This window comes from Papaver somniferum, chromosome 4, assembly GCF_003573695.1.
Source record: "Papaver somniferum cultivar HN1 chromosome 4, ASM357369v1, whole genome shotgun sequence".
In the NCBI taxonomy this organism is placed as follows: Eukaryota; Viridiplantae; Streptophyta; class Magnoliopsida; order Ranunculales; family Papaveraceae; genus Papaver; species Papaver somniferum.
Genome location: NC_039361.1, coordinates 35,904,528 through 35,916,278, shown reverse-complemented (window position 1 = coordinate 35,916,278; position 11,751 = coordinate 35,904,528). Strand labels below are relative to the sequence as shown.

The 11,751-nt window shown below is 36.1% G+C and overlaps 2 protein-coding genes and 1 long non-coding RNA gene across 5 annotated transcripts; 2 read left to right on the top strand and 1 right to left on the bottom strand.

Annotated features, from left to right (window-relative positions):
• Positions 1–479: 479 nt before the first annotated feature.
• On the bottom strand, positions 480–4,402 carry LOC113275142 (peptidyl-prolyl cis-trans isomerase FKBP43-like). The gene is made up of 9 exons (XM_026524586.1): positions 4,284–4,402; positions 4,103–4,176; positions 3,669–3,879; positions 3,378–3,441; positions 1,481–1,628; positions 1,280–1,370; positions 1,143–1,184; positions 979–1,027; positions 480–849 (listed from the first exon to the last, which is right to left on the bottom strand). Exons 1-9 carry the CDS (start codon positions 4,294–4,296, stop codon positions 765–767), a joined length of 777 nt encoding a protein of 258 aa, XP_026380371.1. The 5' UTR covers positions 4,297–4,402; the 3' UTR covers positions 480–764.
• Positions 4,403–4,606: 204 nt separating this feature from the next.
• On the top strand, positions 4,607–5,804 carry LOC113273734. 2 transcript variants are annotated; one of them, XR_003322579.1, is made up of 5 exons: positions 4,607–4,787; positions 4,874–4,946; positions 5,110–5,332; positions 5,440–5,513; positions 5,622–5,804. It is a non-coding gene; the product is annotated as an uncharacterized LOC113273734 (long non-coding RNA). The 2 variants fall into 2 exon arrangements; XR_003322580.1 differs by having other exon boundaries at positions 5,443–5,513; positions 5,622–5,802.
• Positions 5,805–7,251: 1,447 nt separating this feature from the next.
• On the top strand, positions 7,252–8,439 carry LOC113273733 (peptidyl-prolyl cis-trans isomerase FKBP43-like). 2 transcript variants are annotated; one of them, XM_026523362.1, is made up of 4 exons: positions 7,252–7,390; positions 7,483–7,556; positions 7,745–8,066; positions 8,141–8,439. In XM_026523362.1, the coding sequence occupies exons 1-4, from the start codon at positions 7,375–7,377 to the stop codon at positions 8,173–8,175; spliced, it is 447 nt and encodes a 148-aa protein (XP_026379147.1). In that variant the 5' UTR covers positions 7,252–7,374; the 3' UTR covers positions 8,176–8,439. The 2 variants fall into 2 exon arrangements, with proteins under 2 accessions (XP_026379147.1, XP_026379146.1); XM_026523361.1 differs by having other exon boundaries at positions 7,745–8,439.
• The last annotated feature ends 3,312 nt before the right edge of the window (positions 8,440–11,751 follow it).

Here is an 11,751-nt window from a genome sequence, read left to right as displayed (position 1 = left end):
CATCCCTCTCATAGGTCCGTCACTGGTTGTGTGGGAAATACCTTTCGATGTAGATTTTCAAAGATTCAGGTCACTTTCTCGCTCTCTAACATCAATCAATCCACTTTCCTCTTCAACTCCTCTTTTACCTAAAACCCTAGGTTGAGTTGTTGACAATCCAATTCTCGGATCAGGTCTTCCACCTATGGCACATTGCTTATAACGAGATCTCATATTGTAGATGAAATTGATTTTGGTGGGGGAATCCGTTGGTTTTCATTTGGAGAAGAAGATAATGAATCTGTGTTTTAACTTTGAAAGAGTTTTTTTTTTCTTTTCTTTCTTTAATAACGATAATTAATTAGTGGAGTGATTAACTAGTGCAATGGTTAATTAGTAGGGGTGATTAATTAAAGGTGGTTAATTAGGAGTGGTTAGTGGAAGGGTGGTTATAATTTGGTTAAAGGGTATTAGTGTAATTATAATCATACAAGGGCAGAATAGTAATTTGAGTATTATTAGAACACCCCCTGTCAGCTTTCATAGGATGAGATCATCACTTAATATCCCCCAAAAAAGAAAGAAAACTTATGAAAATTCTAATTTATTATCGTCGACAAAACCCAATTATGTAGTGTCCATTTAGTGGTACCGGTATTGACATCTTATCGAGCCCATTACTGGTAACTTCAAATTAAACATCATATATATATATATATATATATATATATATATATATATATATATATATATATATAGTATAAATATAATGGAGCACATATCTTCTAATCTTTGACACCCTCCAGATCAACCTCGCATACAATCCATGCATCTGCTCGTACATCACTCCGTGCTTTAGATCCACAGTAACTGAAATAGGAGAATATATTATTCAAGGAACACAATACACAGAAAACTAAGTAGAGGCAGAGATAGAAACATGAGACTATATTTTGATATATTATCATCTTCCATCACGGTTGTGTTAATAATGCATACCCCATGGATGGTGGAACTGTGAGTCTTCTTCTGTCTCCGACATGCATACCTTAGAAGTTAGAACCACCCGTGTTACGAAAAATAAGTTTACAGCCCGGAAACAAAACAGGAAAGACTCTTTGTTTTCTATTAGCTAAATAGCTCAATTGCATGAAACTTTTTACCATTAATCCCTTCTTCCAACCCTTTAATAAGACCTCCTTTGCCTGCAAGACATAAAATAAACCGTAAAATAAACAAGAATCGTCTATAGATGTGCAAACAATAATGTATGAAATGTGCGTAGCAGATGATTTATTACCTAATCGAAAACAGTTTTTCCATGGCGTGGCATAATTTGATTCAAAGACATAGCCAGTGCTCTTTATTTGAGCAAAATAACGAATACACACCTGAAACAAGGTTTGAGTTACTTGAATGAGTTCACAAATTCCATTTTGAGCATTATCAATATCATATTCCAAAAACACATACACACAGTGAGAGAGAGAGGGAGATGTACCTCACATCCATGATAAGCTATTTGGCAGTTCTTGCTCGTTTCTATGTCTTCAATTACTAAACCACTGGCCATGGTTCTTACGCGACGTCCATTTACTACCGTATCCTTGTATCCGGATTCTCTACCCATCTCAAAAACATTAACCTCGCTGCAATACATAGTGTCAGCAATCAGTATTATTTTCAACAGCAACACAACAGTGTATGAAAAAATTCACAAAATATTCATGACGGAGACTAACTAGTGAAATATAGTAGTAACATGCTCAATTGAAATCTTTGCGAACAACAGATTAGTTTGAGCTTTCAATTCATTTAGGTATGGATGAGAGATATTTCCTCCGTCACATTATTAGATGACTTAGTTTAATTTTGCACAATTCTTAAGACAAGGAAAGGAAAAAGGTATTTTTAAGTATTTTTTATAATTATACCCTTATGGATAATAATTAATGAAATTTTGAAATGATTTTTATCTCTTAAACTACATCATGGATGTTCGCAAACTCCATACCACTGAAAAGAATTTTAAAACACCTACGTAATGAATTATAAACATGCCTATCAAATTATGCATATTTCTTATAATAACAATAATCAATTAAAATGATAATTTTATAAATATCTCCTCGTCTAGTGATATAGGTCATTTATTATGGGACAATATCTAAAAATAAATAGTTCAAATAATAATGGGACGGTGGGAGTATCATAGAAGCAAAAAATATACTAGATGTTCTTAGAGCAACCACAGTCATGAGACGGACCAAATACCAAAAGCCAGACTAAAAGCCAAAAAAATTTGGTATTCTGGGTGTTCAAGCGCAATGGGGGACGACCAAAATTTGGTGAAGCGTAACTTATACGAACGCTTGGTGCGAGACGGAACTTATACTCACGTTTCTTGACCGAGCGTCTTTATAATATGCGTCTGAACGAAACGGAGGTATTACGTGCGCCTGATTGAGGCGCAGGTATAGTTCACGCCTAACATGGGAAGGCGATGGAAAGTGCGTCTACTGGGACGGAGATGTTATGTGCGTCTGATACATACGGAGATAGAAAGTGCGTATGATTCGGGCGGACATAGAAGGTGCGTCTGGGTAGCCAAAGAAAAAAATCAAAAATGTCCGTGAGAAGTAAATGATTTGAGCACTGCACATTCGTTTCTTGCTTCCTCCTCAAAGCGGGTAGTTTATGATGTTGATATGGATGGGGGGCGTAACTGCTTAGAGCAACCACAACCATGGTGAAAGAGGAAGTTAACTGGGTGCATATAATCAACGAAAATTAAAACTGGTATCAGGCGCACACTATTCTTCTGCCCATCTCATACGTAACTTAAAGTTGCGTTTCATCCAGACGCACGTATAATCAACGCCCATATCATACGTAACTTAAAGTTACGTTTCATCTAGACGCACAATAAAACTACGCCTGATATTGGGCGGATGTATTAGATGCGTTTGAAGGAGCGAAGTTTATACATGCGCCTGACTCATACGGTGTTTATATGCTCGCCTGATTGCATACGGTGATTAAACTTACGCCTGGTTTCATACGCTCCTAATACTTCCGTCCCACTATATCTTCTTTAGTCTGGACAGACGACCACATTTGGTCTCAAACCCTAAATTTGGCGACCAAATTTGGGTTTACTCCTCACCACTGCGACACTCTTTAGGACCACATTTGGGTTTAGTACCCAAATTTGATCGTGACTGTGGTTGCTCTTAGTCAAGCATAAGCAGCAATTGCTAGCAGCATAAGTGAATTCAGATAAGTCAGAAGATGAGCAGACGATGAATACATGGGCCTAGAACATTTTACTGATAAAAGAAAACAATATAAAAATGGTAAAACTGGGTTCACAATCCAATCCAACATTAAGGACTTACTTTTTCACCTCGGCTACTTGAGATGTAGAACCAGAACCATAATTTCCCACCTTCCTTGTTACAACTAGAAGAAGAAAGATGAGATTTTTTTTTGATATAAGAACAAGTCAATTATTCAACTTAAATTAGGAAAATCAAGCTTTGGCTTTTATATATAGCACTGTTACCAACTTAAGAGATAGATCAAGCTTATTGAGAACACTAACTAAAATCTACGTATATAAATTAAAAATTCAATTGCTCAATTGCGGGGAAAAAAAGAAGAAGAAGAGAGAAAGTCGCAAGACTGACCATTATGGCCAAGGTAGAAACCAGTTAGATGCACACTTCTACTGCCAATAACTTCAAAAACAACATCATCTTCCTTCTCCTCGAATTCAATATCCAACGTACATGATACATTATTAGCGTGCAATAAGCATAAAGAAACAGGACTCCTGTTCCCTACTTTACATTGAACAAAAACATGCCCCTTTGATGAATTGAAATCACCAAAGGTCGCCTGCAACATTAATTTAAGCACAGGATACAGTCAATATAAGGATATACCACAATACGGGATCAAGATAAATTGTTAATAAAATGTAGAGTGTTTTAAGCAACAGTCCTCTTGACAATATTTAGATTCTAAAACATCAAATGTAACCACATAATTTTAAATAACTGAAACCTAAGAGAAAAGATCAAACAGTAAGTAAGTTCATAAAACATCAAATGTAACCAACCTGAGAAATACGAAGCCTTCCGAGCGAGCTATTGTAGCCATGGGTGTAAGGTTTTCCTGGTTCTAGTTTTACTCCTGAGAAATTCCAAACATCCGAAAATCATAAACAACAATAATTCCATGAACCCAAAATCTTAGCGGCAGCAAATGGTATAGTTCTAATAAAAAGAAATGAAACTAACCCCAAAATGCCATTTCTTATTTCTGCAACCGATACCTCTACCTGAGAAATAGAAAGAGGAATAAGATAGAGGTCTTGTTATCTCCGGATCCTAGATATCCATCTTTAAAATCGCACTTCCATTAAAAGAGAAAAAGCACTTTAGCATTGCAATACTTTAATTTTTTTAACTAATAAAAATAAAACAAAAATCCCATATGTACCTTAAAGTTAAATCAGAGTATATCTCTTGGTTGCATATTTCTCCTTTTTACTCCACTATTAAAGTTTTCTCATATAGACCTCGTTCACAGGATTTTAGGAATCTAACCGAATACACTTTTGTTAGGGGGTCCTATGCATGATTAAAAAAAAATCAAAGAAATTTCCCTTGTAGACGCCGAGCTTGACTTGTTTGTTGAAGGGTAAGCTTTTAAGCAGTTTCATCTATTAGATCGGTAATCATCAACATTCATTCAAGGTTAAAATAGCAGTTGAAATTCCGCCACTGAAATGACATTTTGGGGTTAGTTTTTTACTGAATTCTGGTTTGTAGTCCTCATTAATGATATTGTATTATCTAAGTTTGTTTGTTCTGTTCTCTTTTCTCAGGAGTAGAAATTTTCCGTTCGAAAATGTCATTCTTCAACCAGATGAATCTAAAGGAAAGCTTCATATATCTCGGGTATCAAGATCAACACTTTGACAAATTTACGAATGTTTAATTAAGACTAATATGTTGCATAATCCGTCAATTTACAAATGTTCATTTCTCTTGAAGATGCCATTGTTGGTCTTCTTTGGTTGTGTATTTGGTAATCTTGACAAAGCACGCTTTGACGTTGCAGGCAACTTTGGGGAAGGGCCGCAATGAAAATAGGTGCATCGTTCTGTGTAGTGTAGGCGGGCGTGATTCTGTTAACTTGTGCTCGTTGAGAGCGGAAAACAATGAGTCCTGTGTATTGGATTTGGACTTTGATGAGGACACCGAAGTTTATTTTTCTGTTGACGGTCCTCTTAGTGTGCATCTTACTGGGTATTACCGCGAGAAACGTAAATCTAGCAAGAATGGTAAGGGACTCTGCTGGATTCATATTTATGCATCTGATAGAAGTTCAGTTACTTGGATCATCTTTTTTAATAGTATGGACTAATTAATTCTAAACGAAAAAATACAGCAGATGAGGATGAATATGAATATGAAACTGAAGAGGACTAAAAATGGTCAAAGGCAATTTAATCTCAAGTTCAGGTAAATGTCGTATTCATTTAGAAAAAAAATTTTATTTATTCTAGCCAGTTTGAACATTGTGCTGATGTGAATCAGCTGCATTTGAAATGCTGTATATTGTTCTTACAGGTTAGGGCAACATAGTATTATGGGGGACTAGCAGTAAAAACGGTGTGGTGTAACTATGGATCCTTGGTTGCTATATGTAAAAAAAAAAATACTCCACAGTTGCACTTGTATTAACTTCTGTATTACATGTTGAAAGATGTTGAGCAAACTTGAGATCAAAAATTGTGATGAATGTTGCACTCGTATTACCTCTTCCGTATTTGCTTCTGTATTATATCAAAATGCCGGACCGAAACAAACAAATTTTAATACTCCAAATCACCAAATCTTGAAGTAATTGACTTGTCCGAAGCAAAATGAAAGTAGTGCAGGGGTTAAATTTTGCCATGAGGACCAATGTCCAAACATGGCACCCCGGCTGTATTTTTCACAATCAAAAAAAGGGATGCGTCTATTCTTATACAACTTTGTAACCACTGGTATTGTGAATGGGTGTGGCTTAAAAGCTAAAACCGGGTGCCATCTTTGGACATTTGTAATCATGGCAATAAACTTTCATTTTGCTTCAGACAAGTTGGCCTAGAGCATTTGTGATGTTGTGAACTGCTCTGTTCTCATATTATTTGTATAGAGCATTTCTCTTAGTTGCATACAGTATTCTCTTTTTCTCTCGCATTGTATTCTAGTGTAGGTGAGAATGTGACGCTACACAATTCGTCTAGCTCCTTGACGTCTTACACCACTAGTGCTCGGTTTTCAATTGGACCTTCATCCAAAGTATTTATATTTTTCAAATGAGTAGTTGGAATCTAATCCAATAAATATAATTTTCATTTGTTTCTCTCTCTCCACATTTTCAAAACCTAGCTTAATTGGGGGCCATCAGAATTAATTGGAGGCCATATATTAGAGGACAAAAAATGTCATCAGAACCTAATTTGGGTCATCCCTTATAAAAATATTTTTTAAATGGCTAAAATGCCCCTAAATGATTAGAGTTAAAATTTAGTTAATTAGTGATAATCTAATTTAATTAGAGTTTAATTTTTTTTCCAGATTTTTTGTCTGCAATTTTTAGTCTAACTTTTTTTTTGTCCAGATAGTATGAAAAATCGTCAAGGAAAAATTTCATTGACGACACTTAACAGTCGTTAATGTTTAGACTGTTTAAGTGACGACTCTAAACTGTCGAAAATTCATTAATGACGGAAATGTACGACAGTTTTGGGTCGTCATAAAAATGATCAATTCCCTGACGACCCTTTGGAAGGGTCGTTACTGTTTTGGTTACACATTTGACGACTTAAACAGTCGTTAATGTTTTAGAAATGTCGTTATAGACTGTCGTTAATCTCTAAAAAGAGTCGTTAGTGTATGACAGCTTAGAGTCGTTATTGTTTTGATCATGATGTATATGACGACCCTAAACTGTCGTTAATGTCGGTGAAGGGTCGTTAATGAGGATCGTTACTTGAAAAAAATATTAATTAAGGGTAAAATAGTATATTTATCTTCCAATTTTTACATCGTGAAAAATTTGGGGGCAAACAAAATTACATGGCCCCCAATTAGAAACCATGGCCCCTAATTAAGCTAGGTTTCAAAAGCTGATTGAGAATGGTTACTTTAATTTGCTTTAATTTTAAGGTTATCTGCTTTTGCTAGCTAGGGGTCAATAATACATGATTAAAAAAAAATGCCCATGGTATGTTTTAAATAGATAGTGGTAACTAGTAAGTTTTTAAGCAGTTTCATCCATTAGGTCTTTAATCATCAACATCCTTTCAATAGCACTTGAAATTCCGCCACAGAAATGTCGACATTTTGGGGTTAGTTTCATTGAATTCTGGTTTCAATTCAAGTAGTAGTCCTCAATGAAATTGTATTGTATAAGTTTGTTTGTTATGTTTTCTCTTCTCAGGAGAAGAAGTCCTCCCAGAGAGAAGTTTCATGCTTTTTGAAGATGAACCTAAAGGAAGGCTTCGTATAACCCTGGTATCAAGATCAACACTTTAACAAATTCACATGTAACTAGGATTAATTTACAAATGTTCGATTCGCTTGAACATATGTTTTGTTGCTGTGTATGTCATTGTTGGGGATCACAAAAAATGCCAGTGTTGGTCAGGTCTTCTTTGGTTGTGTATTTGGTAGTCATAAAAGCTCACGATTTGATGTTGCAGGCAACTTTGGGGAAGTGTCCCAGTGAACACGAACGGATGATGTTGGAAGCAGCTATAGAAAAGGCTCGCAATGAAAACAATTTGATGTTGCAGGCAAATATGGTAAAGGCTCGCAATGAAAGTTTAAACAGGTGTAACGTTCTGTGTCGTGTAGAGTTCGGGCCTTCAGTTATCTTATGCTCGTTGACGGCGGGAACAAATGAGTCCTGTGAGCTGGATTTGGACTTCGATGAGGATATGGAAGTTATTTTTTCTGTTGATGGTCCTCATAGTGTGCATCTTACTGGGTACTACCGCGACAAGCGTAAACCTAGTGAAGATGGTAAGCGATTTTGTTTGATTTTTTATTATGCATCTGATCGAAGTTCAGTATTTATTTACTTACACATTATTCAGGTAAGTGCTGCAGCTGCTGCTGCTGTATTCAATGAACATATCTGATGCGCAAAACCTAGCAGTCTTGTAATATATGGGGCACATCTCTGGTTTTCATGTAGCAACAAGAGATCTGCTCAAAGACTTGGATATCCACATACTACTGAGTACTGAGAAATTGTTACAACTTTATTATTTAATCTAACAATTAGCTTCTTCCGAAATGGCGTATATTGTTCTTACTGGTTCGAGGACTAGCAGTTAAAACTGAATGGTGTGTCTATTGATATTTTGTAGAAAGATATTGTGCAATCTTTGAAGTAAATTGAAACCACATGCATGTGATGGATGTTTGTACTCGTGTTACCTCTTTCCCCACACTTGAACTTGTAGTCTCGTATCAAAAGGCCGAACTGAAAAAATATAGACCCAATATTTTAAGACTCGAAATCTCACTGCCAGTATAATCCCCAAATTCTCAAGTGTTCGCTTGACAAAAAAAGATTTAAAAAGGGAAGTAATTAAGATGACAAACCGTAGCAATCATTCTAGGACAGGACAATTTGTCTGAAACAAAATGTAACTAGTGTGGGTCAAATTTCGTGTGAGTTGTCATGGCATACCGAGCTTTACTTTTCACAGTCAAGAAATCGGTGTGCCACTCATCTTTGCTCTACAACCCCACTAGTAATGTGAATTCCTATGTTCTCATGTCCATCCATATCTACTCATGATGTTCATGTTTCCAAAACTCATCTCTATAGGTATTGGCGTATTGCCATATTAAACCGTAGCATGATTTAGAGGATCTATATTCGGTTATCTTATGATACAATCTTCTTTAACGCATGGAGATGTTTCAGTTTCCAAAACAGGGAATAAATGAATATTGTATTCCAACAAAAGATGATTTCAGAGGTGTTGGAAATTGGAGTACCCGAGATGTCACTTTTGGCCTTCAAAAAAGCCTTGTTTTAAATATTTCAGAGCATCTGTTGATTGTATTCATTTTGAACGGCAAGTTTGATCAAAATGGCTTTCTGGTGTAAGTTTTAGGCGCATCTTTCTTTTATACTTGTGCAAAAAATTTCTTCATGCATTTTGTTTTCCTTCTACATTTTCTTTTTATGTAACATTTTGATCTGTTTGTTCGTAAACAGCAATTGAAACAAAACCCGACAATCTTTTCACTCATTGATTCGACAAAGCACTTGGACGGCTTCATATTTCCCAGGTTTGATAATCTGCTTAGGTGCAATTTGTTTTTAATTCTTGCGACTAGTATACTACTTCTGTTTAGCAGCAGCTCATCTGTTTAGCAGCAGTTCAAATGATGTCACATATTGGTGTTACAGGCATCTCGGGGAAAAGGTATTCTCTATTCCGACTACGATGACATTCGTAGATATGACAGAGTCCATTTACCTTATGCACAATTCAGTTGGATTCTGAAAAGTTACTTGCGTCGTTAGATATCGAATTCGAAGAAGAAGATGTTGATGTAGTTTTTATGTAAAACTGTAGCGATGCATTAAAATCGGAACACAGACATGAAGAATATATGTTTGATTGATGGCAGAACAAAAACTCAAAAAACGAACAAACCTCCACTCAATAGTAACACACATGCTTCACAAAAAAAATATTAAAAGATAGTAACAGCTAACTAGATATAATCTAGCCGATCAAAAAAAGAAAAGAAAAACTAGCTATGATCTAAAACCAAACTTCAAACAAACCTAAACTTTCCTATTATAAATTTCAAATCAACTCAGAAATTATCTTGTTTGCACGCCTAGGGTAGGGCCTCACCTGCAAATAAACAATAGTCAAATTAGCAAAAGCTTTGTAAGAATGGTAATGCACTAGTTCACCTGCAAATTATATACTCCGTATTTATAATTTGTTTCCAACTTGTGTCATCCTACTTCACGGAAATTAGTTCCAAAAATTTCTTTTGTTTTAACTGGATATGTTACGTGACAGTGATGATATGGGTCGTATGCAAGACAAATGAGACTATAAGTTAACAAAATAAGAGAAGATAATTTACCATCATCATCATCTTCCTCCTTCGCAAGTCCCTCTGAAAATTTACCATCATTATTAAGATAATCAACGACATTGGTTCTCAAAAGAGTCGGTCATCTGACCGAATTATTAGGCAGAGTCTCTAGGCTATGATTACGTTTTTGATAAGTCTTTTGAATTTGTTAAAACTGTATAACAAATCTGTAACCATCTTGAATACTTTTCAAGTATAAATAATATCTCTGCAAAACTGTGGAAGTATTCACCAAAATATCTTTTCTAACTTGGTATCATCCTTGATCCAAGCTACGTTTCCAATACCTAAAAAAAAACCATCACCACAAAATCAAACACCAAAAACAGAGAGATGACAACAACCAATCAACTAAGAAATGTCCAGATTCATCATCTGGTAACACTCAAATTAACAGAAACCAATTACTCACTGTGGAAGACACAGTTGAAACCCATTCTGAAGGGCCATGGATTAACTGGCTTCATTGATGGCACCAAAACAATACCACCTAGAACTTTACCCAATTCTGAAGCTGTAAACCCTGATTTTACAGCTTATGAAGAACAAGATTCCCTGCTGGTTGGTTGGCTAAACTCAACCCTAACTCCTGAAGTTTTAGGGGTTGTTCGAGGACTAGACACAACAAAGGAAGTTTGGGACATGCTCGAAGCTGAATATGCTTTAAAGACAAAGTTTCATCAAAGGCACTTGAAGAAACAGCTTCACTCTCTGCACAAAGGTAATAAAACCCGTAAAAGCGTTTTTTAATGATGCTAAATCGTTGTTTGCACAGCTAGCACAAACTGGTTATGTGGTTACTGCTGATGAGATGAAACAATCCATATGTAATGGATTAAATCAAACATATGATCCAATAGTCACTGCATTGAGCACTGCTGGAGAATTGGATATGCAAACTTTTTATGCACATCTACTGACGTTTGATATGAGGCTAGAGCGGCATCTCTCTGCTATCCAACAACCAATAGCAAACGTGGATGTTGCTAACCGTGGCTCATCCAGCAAATCTGCACCAAAGCATTACAACAATGCCAATCGTGGACTGTCACGACACAACACCAACAATCCTGCAAATCGTCGACCTCAACCATCTCAGCGAAAGTCTCCAAAGTTTGATGAACCTTGTCAAATCTGCAAAAAGGATAATCATCAGGCAGATCGTTGTTGGTTTCGTTATAAACCTAGCAACAATCAACCTCGTCAACCTGCTGCGTATATTGCTGTTCCAGATGGACCAAATGGTAACCAGTGGGTTACCTACTGGGCTACTCATCATCTCACTGCTGATATGGGGAATCTAGCAATCCCTCATGAATATGATGGTACTGAAATGGTACATGTTGGTAATGGTAATGCTCTTGACATTGCTCATGTTGGTAACGCCTCTTTCACATACAAGTCTAGATCTTTTTATTTGAACAACATATATCATGTACCGAAGATACAGACTAATTTATTGTCAGTCTATCAGTTTTGTAAAGATAATGATGTGTATTTTGAGTTTCACACATCTCATTTTCTTGTAAAGGATAGGCACACGGGGATAACTCTGCTGCGAGGGCTG

Coding starts and splice junctions, on each gene's coding strand:
- LOC113275142 (XM_026524586.1), bottom strand. Junction 3,880..4,102: donor GAAGGCTTCGTATTTCTCAG/GTTGGTTACATT, acceptor TTAATGTTGCAG/GCGACCTTTGGTGATTTCAA. Junction 3,442..3,668: donor TTTCTACCTTGGCCATAATG/GTCAGTCTTGCG, acceptor TTCTTCTTCTAG/TTGTAACAAGGAAGGTGGGA.
- LOC113273733 (XM_026523361.1), top strand. Junction 7,557..7,744: donor GAAGGCTTCGTATAACCCTG/GTATCAAGATCA, acceptor TTGATGTTGCAG/GCAACTTTGGGGAAGTGTCC.